The sequence below is a fragment of the Mustelus asterias genome, unplaced genomic scaffold, assembly GCF_964213995.1.
Source record: "Mustelus asterias unplaced genomic scaffold, sMusAst1.hap1.1 HAP1_SCAFFOLD_1323, whole genome shotgun sequence".
NCBI classification, from domain to species: domain Eukaryota; kingdom Metazoa; phylum Chordata; class Chondrichthyes; order Carcharhiniformes; family Triakidae; genus Mustelus; species Mustelus asterias.
Window position 1 is genome coordinate 33,469 of NW_027591268.1, and position 21,992 is coordinate 55,460.

Genomic DNA, 21,992 nt, shown 5'->3' on the forward strand with positions numbered 1-21,992 from the left:
TTGTGTACAGACATCACTAGCTTTCCGCAGATTTTCTCATTTTTGATTTAATTTGATTTATTGTCACATGTATTAACATACAGTGAAAAGTATTGTTTCTTGCGCGCTATGCCCACAAAGCATACCGTTCATAGAGAAGGAAATGAGAGAGTACAGAATGTAGTGTTACAGTCATAGCTAGGGTGTAGAGAAAGATCAACTTAGTGCGAGGTAGGTCCATTCAAAAGTCTGACGGCAGCAGGGAAGAAACTGTTCTTGAGTCGGTTGGTACGTGACCTCAGACTTTTGTATCTTTTTCCTGACAGAAGAAGGTGGAAGAGAGAATGTCCGGGGTGCGTGGGGTCCTTAATTATGCGGCTGCTTTGCCGAGGCAGCGGGAAGTGTAGACAGAGTCAATGGATGGGAGGCTGGTTTGTGTGATGGACTGGGCTACATTCACGACCTTTTGTAGTTCCTTGCGGTCTTGGGCAGAGCAGGAGCCATACCAAGCTGTGATACAACCAGACAGAATGCTTTCTATGGTGCATCTGTAAAAGTCAGCAAACATCAGCAAACTGTTGATGATTTGCGTGATTGCACTGTGTTAGAATGGACGTTTTGTCGGGCTAAAGTTGACTGTTATTGTGATGTTTCAAAGCATCATTATCTGCCCTTATACATCTAGCTCTGACATCATCCCCGTCTGCACCACCCTCCCCCACCCCGCTCCCCCCATCCCACACCACCGCCCCCCCCCCCCCACCCCCCCGCCCAAATCAGACCTGTGACGATGAACGTTGACTCTGTCCTTGAACCAGGAGTAGGTGAGGTTGCCTGGGTAGGCTTCGGCCTTGCAGGAGAACACAGCATCCTGGGTATAATTCACTGTCAGGTTGCTGGGGGGCACCACGATAGTTGGCGGACCTGCAGTGGTGGGGCATCAAAGGGCGGGTGTTAGTCTCCATGGATTGGGTGCAGGGACACTCAGCAGGGGTGGGGGTGGTGAGTGGATTGGGGGGGGGGGGGGGGGGGGGTGCGCGGCGGTGATGGGCGAGGGGAATTTTCCGGCCTGCACTCATGAGGACACCTGCAAGACGCCAAATCTCAAACTCTCCCAACAATTTACACCGCAGGAGAAGAGAATGCTGGTTAGTTTAGTCAGAATCTCTGGTGGGTTGAGGTTTTGCCATGGTGAAAGCAATGGAGAACCATGGGCTCACTGAGCTCCTGGGTAAGTCAGTAAAAGGCTCAATGCTTGGACATGTTCCTCTTGTCTGCAGAGAATGGGCCTCTGTGTATGACTGTCACTGCTAACAGGGTAAATCAGACATGTCACGGACTCGACTGATTATCATCAATTGGCTTTTCGTGTCGCTGTCGGCACTCTCAGCATTGCTCAGCCAGTGCTGCCCAATTGCAGAATCGGACCTAACAGTGGGTGTTTTGTTTTGGGTTTAGTCAGCAACGGTTGGGTGAGTAAGGTCTGTATTCTGCCTATTACAAGCCACCATAGTAACACGCTGTTTGCTTTGACCAGCCAATCACAGGGATGTGTGGCCTTTGTACCTGGGACCGTCTTACCAGCGTTGAAATTCCGACACAACATTCCTCAATTGTGTGGGAGGCAGAATGTCCTTTTGGACTGAAGGCGGCAGCCCATTGATGGGAAAAACCACTCGTACACACAATATGGTGCAGCGTGAAACTGCCGGCTTAATGGATGCATCCTCTCAGTGGGAGATATCACTCCTGGGGGGGAACTTTCTGGCTGTGCTTGTCCCAAAACTGGAACTTCCCACCCGAGGTCTAGGGCCTTTGCATGATCCACCCCCTGCCTGCTACGATTCCCGCGGCAGGCGGGACGGGGAAACTCCCTCCCCCCCATGTAGGCACAACACGGTGGCAGTGTGAAATCTTCTGTTCAGGTCAGTGAGACGCTGTGTTGATCTCGGGTAAGTGAGTTCCAAACATGGCAGCCTTGGTCCCCGCCCAACGCATTGAGGCGATAGGCACAATGGACGACGAACCGATCAGAGTCTCAGCCTCCCACGTACCTCGGACGAGCAGCCTGGTGTTGTGCGTGACGGAGCCCTCCTCACTCCTGGCCTGGCAGGTATAGACCCCAGCACTGCCGCGATTCACTGGCTCAATCCTCAGGCTTCCATTCGCTACCTGCGGAAAAGGGGCAAACTGCATGACCTGTTCCGGGGTGGCACCGAGCCCCAAGTACTCAGCGGCAAACATGCACAGCAAGATCCCATTACTCTCCTCCTACTGCTCTGCATTTGGAGTGCTATGGGGAGGGGTGGGGGCAATGGGGGGAGATACTATGAAAGGACAGCAGAGCTGCCAGATGGGGGGGGGGGGGGGGGGGGCGTGGAAATCCAGCCGCCATTTGCTCCTGACGCTCAGCTTTCGAACTGAGGGCACTCGCAATGCCCCATGTGACCCATCAGCCGGATACTACTTAGAATAGAACCCCGACAGTGCAGAAGGAGGCCATTCAGCCCATCGAACCTACACCGACCACAATCCCACACAGGCCCTATTCCCGTAACCCATGTGTTTACCCTGCTCATCCTCCTGACACTAGGGTCAATTTACCACGGCCAATGCACCTAACCCGCACATCTTTGGACTGTGGGAGGAAACCGGAGCACCCGGAGGAAACCCACGCAGACACGAGGAGAATGTGCAAACTCCACACAGACAGTGACCCAAGGCTGGAATTGAACCCAGGTCCCTGGAGCTGTGAGGCAGCAGTGCTAACCACTGTGCCACCGTGAGGAGCCAAAGCCTCATGTTGAGAGCAGAGGGAGCACTCTGTGGCACAATCTTCCCCCACCCGCTCAGGTCAGCCCCACTGCAGCCCCGACTTCCTGTGCTCCTTATCCATGCCTCCCATCCCTACACCTTGGTGCCCTTGCCCAAATGCCCAGAGACTGTCTCACCTGGTATCTCTGCCCATCCGGGTGCCCAGCTGGCATGGGCAGCACCCGGTCATCCTTGGTCCAGCGGATGAGTGGCTGGGGGCGTCCGCTGGCTTCGCATCTCAGGTGTGCCGGCTCCCCCAGCAGAATTTCCACCAAGGGGGGTGGTGTTGTCTGGAAGCTGGGTGGGGCTAAGATGGGAGGAGGGGTGAAAGGGATGGTTAGAGAGGGTGGGGAAGAAAAGAGAGTGGAGCAAGGATATCAGGTTAAATAAAAATCAGGCAATCAGGCGCAACCCCCAATAACTACACCAGGTGGGCTGGGAGAGACAGAGTAAGTCAATTCCATTAATTATTCTAAAACCCAGGCTTGACACTGTCAGAGGGTCAGTACTGAGGGAGTGCTGCACTGTCAGAGGGTCAGTACTGAGGGAGTGCTGCACTGTCAGAGGGTCAGTACTGAGGGAGTGCTGCACTGTCAGAGGGTCAGTACTGAGGGAGTGCTGCACTGTCAGAGGGTCAGTGCTGAGGGAGTGCTGCACTGTCAGAGGGTCAGTGCTGAGGGAGTGCTGCACTGTCAGAGGGTCAGTACTGAGGGAGTGCTGCACTATCAGAGGGTCAGTACTGAGGGAGTGCTGCACTGTCAGAGGGTCAGTGTTAAGGGAGTGCTGCACTGTCAGAGGGTCAGTACTGAGGGAGTGCTGCACTGTCAGTGGGTCAGTACTGAGGGAGTGCTGCACTGTCAGAGGGTCAGTACTGAGGGAGTGCTGCACTGTCAGAGGGTCAGTACTGAGGGAGTGCTGCACTGTCAGAGGGTCAGTACTGAGGGAGTGCTGCACTGTCAGAGGGTCAGTACTGAGGGAGTGCTGCACTGTCAGAGGGTCAGTACTGAGGGAGTGCTGCCATGTCAGAGGGTCAGTACTGAGGGAGTGCTGCACTGTCAGAGGGTCAGTACTGAGGGAGCGCTGCACTGTCAGAGGGTCAGTACTGAGGGAGTGCTGCACTGTCAGAGGGTCAGTACTGAGGGAGTGCTGCACTGTCAGAGGGTCAGTCCTGAGGGAGTGCTGCACCGTCAGAGGGTCAGTACTGAGGGAGTGCTGCACTGTCAGAGGGTCAGTACTGAGAGAGTGCTGCACTGTCAGAGGGTCAGTACTGAGGAAGCGCTGCACTGGAAGGTGCTGCATTACTCTGTAACCCCGCGCTGTACCTGTCCTGGGAGTGTTTGATGGGGACAGTGCAGAGGGAGCTTTACTCTGTATCTAACCCCGTGCTGTACCTGTCCTGGGAGTGTTTGATGGGGACAGTGTAGAGGGAGCTTTACTCTGTATCTAACCCCGTGCTGTACCTGTCCTGGGAGTGTTTGATGGGGACAGTGTAGAGGGAGATTTACTCTGTATCTATCCCCGTGCTGTACCTGTCCTGGGAGTGTTTGATGGGGACAGTGTAGAGGGAGCTTTACTCTGTATCTAACCCCGTGCTGTACCTGTCCTGGGAGTGTTTGATGGGGACAGTGTAGAGGGAGCTTTACTCTGTATCTAACCCCGTGCTGCACCTGTCCTGGGAGTGTTTAATGGGGACAGTGTAGAGGGAGCTTTACTCTGTATCTAACCCCGTGCTGTACCTGTCCTGGGAGTGTTTGATGGGGACAGTGTAGAGGGAGCTTTACTCTGTATCTAACCCCGTGCTGTACCTGTCCTGCGAGTGTTTGATGGGGGACAGTGTAGAGGGAGCTTTACTCTGTATATAACCCCGTGCTGTACCTGTCCTGGGAGTGTTTGATGGGGCAGTGTAGAGGGAGCTTTACTCTGTATCTAACCCCGTGCTGTACCTGTCCTGGGAGTGTTTGATGGGGGACAGTGTAGAGGGAGCTTTACTCTGTATCTAACCCCGTGCTGTACCTGTCCTGGGAGTGTTTGATGGGGACAGTGCAGAGGGAGCTTTACTCTGTATCTAACTCCGTGCTGTACCTGTCCTGGGAGTGTTTGATGGGGCAGTGTAGAGGGAGCTTTACTCTGTATCTAACCCCGTGCTGTACCTGTCCTGGGAGTGTTTGATGGGGACAGTATAGAGGAAGCTTTACTCTGTATCTAACCCCGTGCTGTACCTGTCCTGGGAGTGTTTGATGGGGACAGTGTAGAGGGAGATTTACTCTGTATCTAACCCCGTGCTGTACCTGTCCTGGGAGTGTTTGATGGGGGCAGGGTAGAGGGAGCTTTACTCTGTATCTAACCCCGTGCTGTACCTGTCCTGGGAGTGTTTAATGGGGACAGTGTAGAGGGAGATTTACTCTGTATCTAACCCCGTGCTGTACCTGTCCTGGAAGTGTTTGATGGGGACAGTGTAGAGGAAGCTTTACTCTGTATCTAACCCCGTGCTGTACCTGTCCTGGAAGTGTTTGATGGGGACAGTGTAGAGGGAGATTTACTCTGTATCTAACCCCGTGCTGTACCTGTCCTGGGAGTGTTTGATGGGGACAGTGTAGAGGAAGCTTTACTCTGTATCTAACCCTGTGCTGTACCTGTCCTGGAAGTGTTTGATGGGGACAGTGCAGAGGGAGCTTTACTCTGTATCTAACTCCGTGCTGTACCTGTCCTGGGAGTGTTTGATGGGGCAGTGTAGAGGGAGCTTTACTCTGTATCTAACCCCGTGCTGTACCTGTCCTGGAAGTGTTTGATGGGGACAGTGTAGAGGGAGATTTACTCTGTATCTAACCCCGTGCTGTACCTGTCCTGGAAGTGTTTGATGGGGACAGTGTAGAGGAAGCTTTACTCTGTATCTAACCCCGTGCTGTACCTGTCCTGGGAGTGTTTGATGGGGACAGTGTAGAGGGAGCTTTACTCTGTATCTAACCCCGTGCTGTACCTGTCCTGGGAGTGTTTGATGGGGACAGTGTAGAGGAAGCTTTACTCTGTATCTAACCCCGTGCTGTACCTGTCCTGGGAGTGTTTGATGGGGACAGTGTAGAGGAAGCTTTACTCTGTATCTCAGCCTATTATTTGTTAACTCACTGGTGACAGAGAGATAGACCCAGCTGCCATTCAGAGAATGGTAGGGTTGAATGAGGAACAGGATGCGACACTGGTACCAGCCTTCGTCCCCGGCACGTAGATTGTTAACTCGCAGTGAGGCTCCCTCCAATAAACTCAGGCGACCTGTCACGGGGGAGAGAGAATGAGAGGTCAATGATGAGGAGATTGGCTCGCAACAGATCTTCCTCCCAGAATGGTCTGCATTCCCGACCTTCGCTACTCTGCATTAATTGCCAGCGCAATTTACAACGTGAATTATGGTTCAACTCTCATCTATCACCCCGTTCAATGTTTCTCCGTCATGGACCCTGTTACAAGAGGGAGTCTCTCCGTCAGGGACCCTGTTACAAGAGGGAGTCTCTCCGTCAGGGACCCTGTTACAAGAGGGAGTCTCTCCGTCAGGGACCCTGTTACAAGAGGGAGTCTCTCCGTCAGGGACCCTGTTACAAGAGGGAGTCTCTCCGTCAGGGACCCTGTTACAAGAGGGAGTCTCTCCGTCAGGGACCCTGTTACAAGAGGGAGTCTCTCCGTCAGGGACCCTGTTACAAGAGGGAGTCTCTCCGTCAGGGACCCTGTTACAAGAGGGAGTCTCTCCGTCAGGGACCCTGTTACAAGAGGGAGTCTCTCCGTCAGGGACCCTGTTACAAGAGGGAGTCTCTCCGTCAGGGACCCTGTTACAAGAGGGAGTCTCTCCGTCAGGGACCCTGTTACAAGAGGGAGTCTCTCTGTCAGGGACAGTTTAAAATGATTGCCAACTGCCACAGTGACTATTCCACTGGGGCCTGGAGAGTTTCCAGTCAGAATGGCATGCTGAGAGAGGGAGGGTGAGAGAGAGAGAGAGAGCGACTTTGTGGATTAGTGTTGGTTTACCATAGTTCCAGATTACAATGCAGTTCATTGTCTGCAGGGATTTAACAGTCCCATTGAGAATTATCCCCCCTGCTGCCTCTCACACAATACAACCGGAAACGCAATCAGAAAATGGATTGAACTTTTCAACCTGCAGAATGAGAAATTTACCTGAGCTGTTAAACAGCCCAGTGTCTGTCTCACACAGGGAGACTGACTGGTGTCTCTCAGTCCCTCTCTCTCAGGGAGATATCTGTACACTGACTGGTGTCTCTCAGTCCCTCTCTCTCAGGGAGATATCTGTACACTGACTGGTGTCTCTCAGTCCCTCTCTCTCAGGGAGATATCTGTACACTGACTGGTGTCTCTCAGTCCCTCTCTCTCAGGGAGATATCTGTACACTGACTGGTGTCTCTCAGTCCCTCTCTCTCAGGGATATATCTGTTCACTGACTGGTGTCTCTCTGTCCCTCTCTCTCAGGGAGATATCTGTACTCTGACTGGTGTCTCTCAGTCCCTCTCTCTCAGGGAGATATCTGTACACTGACTGGTGTCTCTCAGTCCCTCTCTCTCAGGGATATATCTGTTCACTGACTGGTGTCTCTCTGTCCCTCTCTCTCAGGGAGATATCTGTACTCTGACTGGTGTCTCTCAGTCCCTCTCTCTCAGGGAGATATCTGTACACTGACTGGTGTCTCTCAGTCCCTCTCTCTCAGGGAGATATCTGTACACTGACTGGTGTCTCTCAGTCCCTCTCTCACAGGGAGATATCTGTACACTGACTGGTATCTCTGTCCCTCTCTCTCAGGGAGATATCTGTACACTGACTGGTGTCTCTCAGTCTCTCTCTTTCAGGGAGATATCTGTACACTGACTGGTGTCTCTCAGTCCCTCTCTCTCAGGGAGATATCTGTACACTGACTGGTGTCTCTCAGTCCCTCTCTCTCAGGGAGATATCTGTACACTGACTGGTGTCTCTCAGTCCCTCTCTCTCAGGGAGATATCTGTACACTGACTGGTGTCTCTCAGTCCCTCTCTCCCAGGGAGATATCTGCACACTGACTGGTGTCTCTCAGTCCCTCTCTCCCAGGGAGATATCTGCACACTGACTGGTGTCTCTCAGTCCCTCTCTCTCAGGGAGATATCTGTGCACTGACTGGTGTCTCTCAGTCTCTCTCTTTCAGGGAGATATCTGTACACTGACTGGTGTCTCTCAGTCCCTCTCTCTCAGGGAGATATCTGTACACTGACTGGTGTCTCTCAGTCCCTCTCTCTCAGGGAGATATCTGTACACTGACTGGTGTCTCTCAGTCCCTCTCTCTCAGGGAGATATCTGTTCACTGACTGGTGTCTCTCAGTCCCTCTCTCTCAGGGAGATATCTGTACACTCACTGGTGTCTCTCAGTCCCTCCCTCTCAGGGAGATATCTGTTCACTGACTGGTGTCTCTCAGTCCCTCTCTCTCAGGGAGATATCTGTACACTCACTGGTGTCTCTCAGTCCCTCTCTCTCAGGGAGATATCTGTACACTGACTGGTGTCTCTCAGTCCCTCTTTCTCACAGGGAGATATCTGTACACTGACTGGTGTCTCTCAGTCCCTCTCTCTCAGGGAGATATCTGTTCACTGACTGGTGTCTCTCAGTCCCTCTCTCTCAGGGAGATATCTGTACACTCACTGGTGTCTCTCAGTCCCTCCCTCTCAGGGAGATATCTGTTCACTGACTGGTGTCTCTCAGTCCCTCTCTCTCAGGGAGATATCTGTACACTCACTGGTGTCTCTCAGTCCCTCTCTCTCAGGGAGATATCTGTACACTGACTGGTGTCTCTCTGTCCCTCTCTCTCAGGGAGATATCTGTACACTGAGTGGTGTCTCTCTGTCCCTCTCTCTCAGGGAGATATCTGTACACTGACTGGTGTCTCTCTGTCCCTCTCTCTCAGGGAGATATCGGTACACTGACTGGTGTCTCTCAGTCCCTCTCTCTCAGGGAGATATCTGCACACTGACTGGTGTCTCTCAGTCCCTCTCTCTCAGGGAGATATCTGTACACTGACTGGTGTCTCTCAGTCCCTCTCTCTCAGGGAGATATCTGTACACTGACTGGTGTCTCTCAGTCCCTCTCTCTCAGGGAGATATCTGTACACTGACTGGTGTCTCTCAGTCCCTCTCTCTCAGGGAGATATCTGTACACTGACTGGTGTCTCTCAGTCCCCTCTCTCTCAGGGAGATATCTGTTCACTGACTGGTGTCTCTCAGTCCCTCTCTCTCAGGGAGATATCTGTACACTGACTGGTGTCTCTCAATCCCTCTCTCTCAGGGAGATATCTGTACACTGACTGGTGTCTCTCAATCCCTCTCTCTCAGGGAGATATCTGTACACTGACTGGTGTCTCTCAGTCCCTCTCTCTCAGGGAGATATCTGTACACTGACTGGTGTCTCTCTGAGTCCCCCCTCTCTCTCAGGGAGATATCTGTACACTGACTGATGTCTCTCAGGGAGATATCTGTACACTGACTGGTATCTCTCAGTCCCTCTCTCTCAGGGAGATATCTGTTCACTGACTGGTGTCTCTCAGTCCCTCTCTCTCAGGGAGATATCTGTACACTGACTGGTGTCTCTCAATCCCTCACTCTCAGGGCGATATCTGTACACTGACTAATGTCTCTCAGTCCCTCTCTCTCAGGGAGATATCTGTACACTGACTGGTGTCTCTCAGTCCCTCTCTCTCAGGGAGATATCTGTACACTGACTGGGTTCTCTCAATCCCTCTCTCTCAGGGAGATATCTGTACTCTGACTGGTGTCTCTCAGTCCCTCTCTCTCAGGGAGATATCTGTACACTGACTGGTGTCTCTCTATTCCTCTCTCTCACAGGGATATATCTGTACACTGACTGGTGTCTCTCAGTCCCTCTCTCTCAGGGAGATATCTGTACACTGACTGGTGTCTCTCTATTCCTCTCTCTCTCAGGGAGATATCTGTACACTGACTGGTGTCTCTCAGTCTCTCTCTCTCAGGGAGATATCTGTGCAATGACTGGTGTCTCTCAGCCCCTCTCTCTCAGGGAGATATCTGTACACTGACTGGTGTCTCTCAGTCCCTCTCTCTCAGGGAGATATCTGTACACTGACTGGTGTCTCTCAGTCCCTCTCTCTCAGGGAGATATCTGTACACTGACTGGTGTCTCTCAGGGAGATATCTGTACACTGACTGGTGTCTCTCAGTCCCTCTCTCTCAGGGAGATATCTGTACACTGACTGGTGTCTCTCAGTCCCTCTCTCTCAGGGAGATATCTGTACACTGACTGGTGTCTCTCAGTCCCTCTCTCTCAGGGAGATATCTGTACACTGACTGGTGTCTCTCAGTCCCTCTCTCTCAGGGAGATATCTGTTCACTGATTGGTGTCTCAGTGACTTACCGAGATAGGCCCCATCAATGCGAGGTGGATGGAATCCGAACTTGATGAAAATTGGGAGCACTAGGCCCTCGTGCAGCCACTCAATGACTTGTGTTGTCCGATCTTCCTCCTTCACAGTGAGGTCACAGCTGAGGAAGGCAGACTCTCCCTCTCGCTCCCTCACTGTCTTTGCAACAGGCTGGTGTCGACTCGATCCTGACACTGTGGGAGAGATGAGAATATCTTCAAAACATTTCCCCAGCACACAGACATCAGTCTTTCAGCAAAGAAGCCATGTGGAGTCTGGGATAGTGATCACTGGCTGGAACTCTGTCTCTTGTCTCTCGTCTTGTTCTCTTTGCCTCTCTCCCTCTGTCTCATTCTGTCTCTCCCTGTATCTCTGTCTGCCTTTCAGTGCAGAAGGAGGCCATTGAGCCCATCGAGTCTGCACCAACCCACCTTTTTTATCTTACTCAGGCTCTATCCCTGGAAACCCCACGTATTCACCCCGCTAATCCACCTAACCTACATAACGTTGGGCAGCACTATGGGGCAATTTAGCACGGCCAATCCACCTAACCTGCACATCTTCGGAGTGTGGGAGGAAACCGGAGCACCCGGAGGAAACCCACACAGAGACAGGGAGAATGTACAAACTCCACACAGACAGTGACCCGAGCCGGGAATCGAACCCCGGTCCCTGGCGCTGTGAGGCAGCAGTACTAACAATGCCACCGCGCTGCTGTCTCTTCCTTTGTGTCTCTAACTCCCTCTCTGTATCTCTCTGTCTCTCACTCCCTGTCCATCAGTCTCTCTCTCTCGATGTAAATGTGGTGGGTGGGTGGGCGGTGGTGGTGGGGGGGGGGGGGGGGGGGGGGCGTCGGGGGGGGGCGGTGGGGGGGTTATGATCAGTAAGTTCACAGATGACACAAAAATTGCTGCTGTGGTAAACAGTGAGGAGGAAAGCCTGAGACTCCAGGGTGGTCTAGACGGGCTGGTCAGACGGCAGGACAGTGACAAACGGAACTTAACCCTGAAAAGTGTAAGCTGATGAATTTTGGGAGGACTAACAAGGCAAAGGAATACACAATGAACGGTGGGACGCTGGGAATTACAGAGGACTAGAGGGACTTTGCACTCCAGATCCCAGAAGGCAGCAGGAAAGGTAGGTAAGGTGGTTAGGGTGTATAATTGGTGACCACCAGGTATATAATAAACAGAAGACTGGAGGATAGCTATAGTTCGAGTACTTTAGAGGGGTCGGTTTTTGTCCAGTGTGTGCAGGAAGGCTTCCTGATGCAGTATGTAGATAGACCAACAAGAGGCGAGGCCACATTGGATTTGGTACTGGGTAATGAACCAGGCCAGGTGTTAGATTTGGAGGTAGGTGAGCACTTTGGTGACAGTGACCACAATTCGATTACGTTTACCTTAGCGATGGAAAAGGATAGGTATATACCAAAGGGCAAGAGTTATAGCTGGGGGAAAGGAAATTATGATGCGATTAGGCGAGATTTAGGTGGCATAGGTTGGGGAAGGAAACTGCAGGGGATGGGCACAATTGTAATGTGGAACTTGTTCAAGGAACAGCTACCACGCATCCTTGATAAATATGTACCTGTCAGGCAGGGAGGAAGCGGAAGTGTGAGGGAACCGTGATTTACTAAAGAGGTTGAATCTCTTGTGAAGAGGAAGAAGGAGATTTATGTTAAGATGAGACGTGAAGGCTCAGTTAGGGTGCTTGAGAGTTACAAGTTAGCCAGGAAGGACCTAAAGAAAGAGTTAAGAAGAGCCAGGAGGGGACATGAGAAGTCTTTGGCAGGTAGGATCAAGGAAAATCCGAAAGCTTTCTATAGGTATGTCAGGAGTAAAAGAATGACTCGGGTAAGACTAGGGCCAGTCAAGGACAGGAGTGGGAAGTTGTGCGTGGAGCCCGAAGAGATAGGAGAGGCACTAAATGAATATTTTTCGTCGGTATTCACACTGGAGAGGGACAGTGTTGTTGAGGGGAGTACTGAGATGCAGGCTGTTGGACTGGATGGGATTGATGTTCATAAGGAGGAGGTGTTAGCATTTCTGGAAAGGGTAAAAAGAGTTAAGTCCCCTGGGCCAGATGGGATTTATCCTAGGATTCTCTGGGAGGCTAGAGAGGAGATTGCAGAGCCTTTGGCTTTGATCTTTGTGTCGTCATTGTCTACAGGAACAGTGCCAGAAGACTGGAGGATAGCAAATGTTGTCCCCTTGTTCAAGAAGGGGAGTAGGGACAACCCTGGTAATTATAGACTGGTGAGCCTTACTTCTGTTGTGGGCAAAGTATTGGAAAGGATTATAAGAGATAGGATTTATAATCATCTAGAAAGGAATAATTTGATTAGGGATAGTCAGCACGGTTTTGTGAAGGGTAGATCGTGCCTCACAAACCTTACTGAGTTCTTTGAGAAGGTGACCAAAGAGGTGGATGAGGGTAAAGCAGTTGATGTGGTGTATATGGATTTCAGCAAAGCATTTGATAAGGTTCCTCATGGTAAGCTTTTGCAAAAAATACGGACACATGGGATTGAGGGTGATTTTGCGGTTTGGATCAGAAATTGGCTAGCTGTAAGAAGACAGAGGGTGGTGGTTGATGGGAAATATTCATCCTGGAGTTCAGTTACTAGTGGTGTATCGCAAGGATCTGTTTTGGGGCCACTGCTGTTTGTCATTTTTATTAATGACCTGGATGAGGGCGTGGAAGGATGGATTAGTAAATTTGCGGATGACACTAAAGTCGGTGGAGTGGTGGACAGTGCGGAGGGAAGTGGCAGGTTACAGAGGGACATAGATAAGCTGCAGAGCTGGGCTGAGAGGTGGCAAATGGAGTTTAATGCGGAAAAGTGTGAGGTGATTCACTTTGGAAGAAGTAACAGGAATACAGGGTACTGGGCTAATGGTAAGATACTTGGTAGTGTGGATGAACAGAGGGATCTGGGTGTCCATGTGCATAGATCCCTGAAAGTTGGCACCCAGGTTGATAGGGTTGTTAAGAAGGCGTACGGTGTGTTAGCTTTTATTGGTAGAGGGATTGAGTTTCGGAGCCAGGAGGTCATGCTGCAACTGTACAAAACTCTGGTGCGGCCGCATTTGGAGTATTGCGTACAGTTCTGGTCGCCGTATTATAGGAAAGATGTGGAAGTATTGGAAAGGGTGCAGAGGAGATTTACCAGGATGTTGCCTGGTATGGTGGGAAAATCGTATGAGGAAAGGCTGAGGGGCTTGAGGTTGTTTTCGTTAGAGAGAAGAAGGTTAAGAGGTGACTTAATAGAGGCATACAAGATGATCAGAGGATTAGATAGGGTGGATAGTGAGAGCCTTTTTCCTCGGATGGTGATGGCTAGCACGAGGGGACATAGCTTTAAATTGAGGGGTGAGAGATATAGGACAGATGTTAGAGGTAGGTTCTTTACTCAGAGAGTAGTAAGGGCGTGGAATGCCCTGCCTGCAGCAGTAGTGAACTCGTTAACATTAAGAGCATTCAAATGGTCATTGGATAAACATATGGATGATATTGGAAGAGTGTAGATTAGAGGGGCTTTAGATTGGTTTCACTGGTCGGCGCAACATCGAGGGCCGAAGGGCCTGTACTGCGCTGTAATGTTCTATGTTCTATAATGGTTTATTTATTTGAGGGTGACATGGTAGTGCTGCTGCCTCACAGCAAAGGGACCCAGGTTCAATTCTGGCTTCGGGTCACTGTCTGTGTGGAGTTTACACATTCTCCCCGTGTCTGTGTGGGTTTCCTCCGGGTGCTCCGGTTTCCTCCCACAGTCCGAATGATATGCGGGTTAGGTTGATTGGCTATGCTAAATTGACCCCTGGTGTTAGGGGATTAGCAGGGTAAATGTGTGGGGTTACGGGAGTAGGGCCTGGCTGGGATTGTGGTCGGTTCAGACTTGATGGGCCGAATGGCCTCCTTCTGTACTGTAGGGATTCTATGTTTTTCTATGATGAATATACAGAGTAATGTTTACGACGTTAACACTTCTAGCGTTGGGATCTACTCTGGTTGCTAAGGTCGACAATCTGCACCAAGATCCCCGTGCTCGTTCCCCATTGGGCAATCAGGTCACATGACCCTCCCGGAGTAGGCTCCTTAAAGGGGCCAGTGACTACATTCCCCCCCTCCCCCTTTAAGTCCCTTATGACACTTTACATTGATAACTCATACAAAACATTAGCAATAATGAACATTGTAACAGTTTATCAGAACCTCAGCTTTGACAAAGGATCATCTTGGACTCGAAACGTCAGCTCTTTTCTCTCCTTACAGATGCTGCCAGACCTGCTGAGATTTTCCACCATTTTCTCTTTGTTATCAAAACTCAGTCTGTTCGGGGAGTCTCTCTTTTTCTGGGAGCGATGTAGCTCAGCTAGTTGATGTTCCACTGTAGAGAATGTTTCACTGGGAATCTCCTCTGGAATCTGTGCCTCACCTCCCACTGCTCCCTCTATTTGGAAGCAATACTGTAGCCTGCCTTTGGCTGATCATCCACTTCATCCCTTAAACCAACAGCAACATTATTTATTGGCACAATTGGATCAGCCAGTAACACTGGCTCCTGGGGTGGCTCCCGTCTCCACGTGTTTCTTCATTAACTTGTCCTAACTTTCACCTCATGGGACAGTGGTCCTGTCCTGGCCACCGCAACACCGGGGACCCAATTGGGTCTAACTCCAAAATTCTTCACAAAGACTGGATCGTCTATATCAAATGCTGTTTCTATTTCAAACAACTCTGTCTTGTCTACCAGTTGGAGACTTGGGCAGGGAAATGGCAGATGGAGTTTATAGAGTCATAGAGGTTTACAGCATGGAGACAGGCCCTTTGGCCCAACTTGTCCATGCCGCCCTTTTTTTTAAACCCCTAAGCTCGTCCCAATTGCCCGCATTTGGCCCATATCCCTCTATATCCATCGTACCCATGAAACTATCTAAACATTTTTCAAAAGACAAAATTGTACCCGCCTCTACTACTACCTCTGGCAGCTTGCTCCAGACACTTTCCACCCTCTGCGTGAAAACATTGCCCCTCTGGACCCTTTTGTATCTCTCCCCTCTCACCTTAAACCTATGCCCTCTAATTTTAGACTCCCCTACCTTTGGAAAAAGATATTGACTATCTCGCTGATCTATGCCCCTCATTATTTTATAGACCTCTATCAGATCACCCCGAAGCCTCCGACACTTCAGAGAAAAAGTCCCAGTCTATCCAGCCTAATGCATTTTGGTAGGTCCAATGCATGTAGGAGTTATACAGGTGGTACCCTTTGGAGTATTGGTAAGCAGAGAGATCTGGGCGTACATGTCAACTGATCACTGAAAGTAGCAATGCAGGTGGATAAGGTAGTCAATAAGGCATACGGCATGCTTGCCTTCATCGATCAGGGCATTGAGGAAATTGGCAGGTGATGTTGCAGCTGTACAGAACCTTAGTTAGGCCTTATTTAGAATATTGTGTACATTTCTGGTCGCCACACTGCCAGAAGGATGTGGATGCTTTGGAGAGGGTACAAAAGATGTTTACCAGGATGTTGCCTGGTCCAGAGGATATTAGCTATGAGGAGAGGTTGGATAAACTCAGTTTGTTCTCATTGGAACGACGAGGTTGAAGGGTGACCTGATAGAAGTCTACAAGATTGAGTAGCAAGGACAGTGTGGGTAGTCAGATGCTCTTTCCTAGGGTAGAAAAGTCAAGTACTAGGGGACATGGGTTTCAGATGCATAGGGAAAAGTTTAGAAGAGATGTGCGAGGCAAGTTTTTTTACACAGAGGGTGGTGAATGTCTGGAACGCGCTGCCCGGGCAGGTGGGGGGAGCAGGTACGATAGCGGCATCAAAAGGGCATCTAGATGAATATGTGAATAGGATGGGAATGGAAGGATACGGACTCTGTAAGTGCGTACGGTTTTAGTTCAGATGGGCAGCATGGTTGGTGCAGGCTTGGAGGGCCGAAGGGCCTGTTCCTGTGCTGTATTGTTCTTTGTTCTATTTCCTTTGGATTGTTCACACTGCACACCAATCGGTCTCTCAATATGTCCTTTAAAGCCGATCCAAAGTCGCAATGCTCTGCAATCTGCTTTAGCCTTACTATGGAGGCTGCATTGTCTTCCCCGGGACCCTCCCCATCAAATTAAACCTACATCTTTGCAACGTTACCGGGGCTTTAGGGTGGTTATGAAAATCTGCAAGTTCTGCAAATATCTTTGCGTTGGGAGCATTCGGGGACGTGAAACTTCGGATCAAGTTACATGTCTGGGTCCCACAATCGGTGAGTAAAATGACTTTGTTCTTATCTTCCCCCTCTACTCCATTAGCCTTGACACTGCAACCATTCCACAAGCTCCACCCAGTTGTCAGTGGTCGCTTCAAAGGCTTCCAGCTTCCTAAAGAGAGGCCTGCCTGCTCCCCCTTTTCCAGACTTGGATTGATCCGATTCACCCTGCAGTTCGACAACTGTGTTCTCTTCCAATTCCTCACTACAAATGGAGTTGCTCTGATTTACCTCATCGCCAATGTGGCTATTGCATGGATTGGTGGTCCCCAGCTATATAACAGTTTATTTACAGCAGATAAACATACAGAGTGCTTTCACACTGTTAACACTTCCAGTGCCAGGATCTACTCTGCCTGCAGAAGGCAGGTTGGTGTGCTCTGTCAGAGATTCAGTGCAGACTCGATGGGCCAAATGGCCTCCATTTGCACTGTAGGGATTTTATGATTAGTAGAGCGGTCAATAACCAGAGGGCACAGATTTAAGGTCAGGGGCAGGAGATTTAGAGGGGATTTGAGGAGAAACGTTTTCACCCAGAGGGTGTTGGGAATCTGGGACTCACTGCCTGAAAGGGTGGTGGAGGTGGGAACCCTCACAACATTTCAGAAGCTTTTCAATGAACATTTGAAACGCTACAGCACTCAAGGCTACAGACCAAGTGCTGAAAAATGTGATTACTAGATAGGTACTTGATAGCTGGCATGGAAAAAATGGGCCGCCTATGACTCTCTCTCTCTCTCTCTGTCTCCATCTCTCTCACTATGACTCTCTCTCCATCTCTTTCCCTCCGTCTCTCTTCCTTTCTATCTCCCTCTGACCATCTCTCTCCCTCTGTCCGTCTGTCTCTCTCTCCCTCTGTCTCTCTCTCTCTCCCTCTGTCCGTCTCTCTCCCTCTGTCCATCTCTCTTTCTCTCTCCCTCGTCCACCTTTCTCTCTCTCTCCCCCTCTGTCCGTCTCTCTCTCCCTCCCCCTTTGTCCGTCTGTCTCTCTCTTTCCCTCTGTCCGTCTCTCTCTCTCTCTCTCTCCCTCTGTCCGTCTCTCTCTCTCTCTCCCTCTGTCCGTCTCTCTCTCTCTCTCCCTCTGTCCATCTCTCTCTCTCTCTCCCTCTGCCTGTCTGTCTCTCTCTCTCTCCCTCTGTCCATCTCTCTCCCCCTCTGTCTGTCTCTCTCTTTCCCTCTGTCCGTCTCTCTCTTTCCCTCTGTCCGTCTCTCTCTCCCTCTGCCTCTCTCTCTCTCCCTCTGTCCGTCTGTCTCTCTCCCTCTGTCCATCTCTCTTTCTCTCTCCCTCATCCACCTTTCTCTCTCTCTCCCCCTCTGTCCGTCTCTCTCTCCCTCCCACTTTGTCCGTCTGTCTCTCTTTCCCTCTGTCCGTCTCTCTCTCTCTCTCTCCCTCTGTCCGTCTCTCTCTCTCTCTCTCTCCCTCTGTCCATCTCTCTCTCTCTCTCCCTCTGCCTGTCTGTCTGTCTCTCTCTCCCTCTGTCCATCTCTCTCCCCCTCTGTCTGTCTGTCTCTCTCTTTCCCTCTGTCCGTCTCTCTCTCTCTCCCTCTGTCCGTCTCTCTCTCTCTCTCCCTCTGTCCATCTGTCTCTCTCTCTCTCCCTCTGTCCATCTCTCTCCCCCTCTGTCTGTCTGTCTCTCTCTTTCCCTCTGTCCGTCTCCCTCTCCCACTATCCGTCTGTCTCTCTCTCTCTCTCCCTCTGTCTGTCTGTCTCTCTCTCTCTCCCCCTCTGTCCGTCTCTCTCTCTCTGTCCATCTCTCTCTCTCTCTCCCTCTGCCCGTCTCTCTCTCTCTCTCTCCCTCTGTCCATCTCTCTCTCCCTCTGTCCGTCTCTCTCTCTCTCTCTCCCTCTGTCCGTCTCTCTCTCTCTCCCTCTGTCCGTCTCTCTCTCTCTCTCTCTCTCTCTCCCTCTGCCCGTCTCTCTCTCTCTCTCTCTCCCTCTGTCCATCTCTCTCTCCCTCTGTCTCTCTCCCTCTGTCCATCTCTCTCTCCCTCTGTCTCTCTCCCTCTGTCCATCTCTCTCTCCCTCTGTCCGTCTCTCTCTCTCTCTCCCTCTGTCCGTCTCTCTCTCTCTCTCTCTCTCCCTCTGTCCGTCTCTCTCTCTCTCTCCCTCTGCCCGTCTCTCTCTCTCTCTTTCTCTCTCCCTCTGTCCATCTCTCTCTCCCTCTGTCCGTCTCTCTCTCTCTCTCTCCCTCCATCCACACTGTCGTTTTGACATATTCTGAATTCTCATTGTTTCTCTTTGTTGACGGACTGATTCCTGACCTGGGAACAGAACTTCATCAATGCACACTGTCACTGGGCTGGAGCGTAGCATCTGTTTGGGAAGCACAGAGAGAGAGAGAAAGGGACAGAGAGAGAGAGAGAGAGAGAAAGGAACAGAGAGAGAGAGAGAGAGAGAAAGAGGGCGAGACAGACAGAGAGGGGGAGAGAGAGAGACAGGGGCAGAGAGAGCAAGAAAGTGAGAGAGACATAGAGAAACAGAGATGGAGAGAGATAGAAAGAGAGTGAGAGAGAAAGACAGAAAGAGAGAAGGACAGGGAGACAGAGAGTGACACAGAGACAGGGACAGTCAGAGAGAGAGAAAGGCACAGAGAGAGAGAGGCACAGAGAGAGAGAGAGACAGAGACAGGCACAGAGTGAGAGAGAGAGGAGGGAGGGAGAGAGAGAGAGAGCCAGACAGAGAGAGAGAGAAAGACAGGCACAGAGTGAGAGAGAGGAGGGAGAGAGAGAGAGAGACAGGCAGAGAGAGAGAGAGACAGGCACAGAAAGAGAGAGAGCGAGAGAGAGAGAAGAGAGAGAGAGACAGGGAGAGAGAAAGAGAGAAAGGCACAGAGTGAGAGACAGACAGGCACAGAGAGAGAGAGCGAGAGAGATGGGCACAAAGAGAGAGAGCGAGAGAGACAGGCACAGAGAGAGAGTGAGAGAGACAGGTGCAGAGAGAGAGAGAGAGAGATAGGCACAGAGAGAGAGAGAGAGAGAGAGACAGGCACAGAAAGAGAGACAGGCACAAAGAGAGAGAGAGACAGGCACAGAAAAAGAGAGAGACAAGCACAGAGAGAGAGAGAGAGTCCGTCAACAAGGTTAAGGCTCATGGGATACAAGGAGAAGTGGCTAGATGGGTGGAGAACTGGCTTGGCCACAGGAGACAGAGGGTAGCAGCCGAAGGGTCTTTTTCTGGCTGGAGGTCTGTGACCAGTGGTGTTCCGCAGGGCTCTGTACTGGGACCTCTGCTATTTGTGATATATATAAATGATTTGGAAGAAGGTGTAACTGGTGTAATCAGCAAGTTTGCGGATGACACGAAGATGGCTGGACTTGCGGATAGCGAAGAGCATTGTCGGGCAATACAGCAGGATATAGATAGGCTGGAAAATTGGGCGGAGAAGTGGCAGATGGAGTTTAATCCGGATAAATGCGAAGTGATGCATTTTGGAAGAAATAATGTAGGGAGGAGTTATACAATAAATGGCAGAGTCATCAAGAGTATAGAAACACAGAGGGACCTAGGTGTGCAAGTCCACAAATCCTTGAAGGTGGCAGCACAGGTGGAGAAGGTGGTGAAGAAGGCATATGGTATGCTTGCCTTTATAGGACGGGGTATAGAGTATAAAAGCTGGAGTCTGATGATGCAGCTGTATAGAACGCTGGTTAGGCCACATTTGGAGTACTGCGTCCAGTTCTGGTCGCCGCACTACCAGAAGGACGTGGAGGGGTTAGAGAGAGTGCAGAGAAGGTTTACCAGGATGTTGCCTGGTATGGAGGGTCTTAGCTATGAGGAGAGATTGGGTAAACTGGGGCTGTTCTCCTTGGAAAGACGGAGAATGAGGGGAGATCTAATAGAGATCTACAAGATTATGAAGGGGATAGATAGGGTGAACAGTGGGAAGCTTTTTCCCAGATCAGAAGTGACGTTCACGAGGGGTCACGGGCTCAAGGTGAGAGGGACGAGGTATAACTCAGATATTAGAGGGACGTTTTTTACACAGAGGGTGGTGGGGGCCTGGAATGCGCTGCCAAGTAGGGTGGTGGAGGCAGGCACGCTGACATCGTTTAAGACTTTAAGAGAGAGACAGGCACAAAAAGAGAGAGCGAGGGAGACAGGCACAGAAATAGAGAGAGAGGGAGACAGGCACAGAGAGAGAGAGAGAGAGACAGACAGAGAGAGAGACAGGCACAGAGAGAGAGCGAGAGAGATAGGCACAGAGAGAGAGAGAGAGAGAGAGGCATGGAGAGAGAGACAGAAAGAGAGTAAATGAGAAAGGGAGAGAAGGAGAGGCAGGGAAGTAGAGATAGAAAGTGAGATGGAGATGAAGAGAGAGACAACTAAGCAGAGAGACAGAGAAAGAGATGAGGATAGATAGAGAGCAAGAGAGATGGAGACAGGGAGATTGAGATGGCAACACACAGTAGTGAGAGGTGGTTACAAACTGATGCGCTTCTCAAACACGAGGCCTGAAGCTCAGTAAATGAAAGGCTTTTATTTACTGTAATGAAGCTACCAGAACTTATGTACACTATCCCAGACTGAAGGGGTCCCAGCCAGAGCAGGGACTCTTATACCCCTCCCAGGAGGCGGAGCCCGACTGGGATGTGCCACAACACTACAGTACAAAGGTGTAACAACCCCACCCTAACCCCAACAGCAACAAGTAGCACAACCCAACAGTAATATATGTACATCTTTGTCGTACTGGCCAGCCCTGGCTCAGCACTATCCAGTGGGAACCAACGATGGTTCACCACATTCACCCCTCCTTTGAGAACAAAGGCCGACGGGGTACAAAAAACAGAATAAAGTGTCATCAGTCTATAAGTTCAGACGGTCAGGGGGACCGCACCGTCGTTGTGACCTCCTCAATACCGGCGGTGACACCTGAGTAGGCACTTGCAGTGGCGTTCTCCCCAAAACGGCGTCCAGCTGTTCTTCCACGGACTCACAGGCCGGTTGACCCTGAGGTGACGGTAGTCCATGGGATCCTGACACGCCCTGCGGTGGCGACCATCTTCTGGGCTCAGGCAAGCTGTACACGGGAGTAAAAGGATTAAGCAATGGTCCCGATGCTGCCCACGCCATGTCCGGGGAAGAAACAAGAGTTAAGGGGTTTGTAACAGGGGGTATGGGAGCGACAGGAGTTGCTACGTCCCCTGCTGGCGCCAGGTCTCGGATCGAGACCGTATCCTCTCGCCCGTCAGGGTATGCCACATAGGCATACTGAGGGTTGGCGTGGAGGAGATGGACCTGTTCGACCAACGGGTCGGACTTGCGGGCCCTTACATGTCGCCGCAGGAGGACAGGTCCTGAGTACGTCAACCAAGACGGTAATGAGGTCCCAGAGGAAGACTTCCGAGGGAATGAGAACATCCTGTCGTGGGGAGTAGCGTTGGTTGCCGTACACAGGAGGGAGCGAATAGAATGGAGCGCATCAGGGAGCACCTCTTGCCAACGGGAGACTGGAAGACCTTTTGACTTCAACGCCAGTAAGACAGCCTTCCAGACTGTAGCATTCT

At 51.0% G+C, this 21,992-nt stretch overlaps 1 protein-coding gene across 2 annotated transcripts in view; it reads right to left on the reverse strand.

The window, feature by feature from the left end:
• The window catches only part of LOC144488138 (protein turtle homolog A-like), a 61,882-nt gene that overhangs the window by 33,242 nt on the left and 6,648 nt on the right, over positions 1–21,992 (reverse strand). For both annotated transcript variants that reach the window (XM_078206165.1, XM_078206164.1), the window contains exons 2-6: positions 10,202–10,402; positions 5,917–6,060; positions 2,931–3,100; positions 2,034–2,151; positions 762–903 (exon numbers count right to left, since the gene is read on the reverse strand). In XM_078206165.1, the coding sequence (XP_078062291.1) occupies positions 762–903; positions 2,034–2,151; positions 2,931–3,100; positions 5,917–6,060; positions 10,202–10,402 (775 nt within the window). The remainder of the gene's footprint in view (positions 1–761; positions 904–2,033; positions 2,152–2,930; positions 3,101–5,916; positions 6,061–10,201; positions 10,403–21,992) is intronic.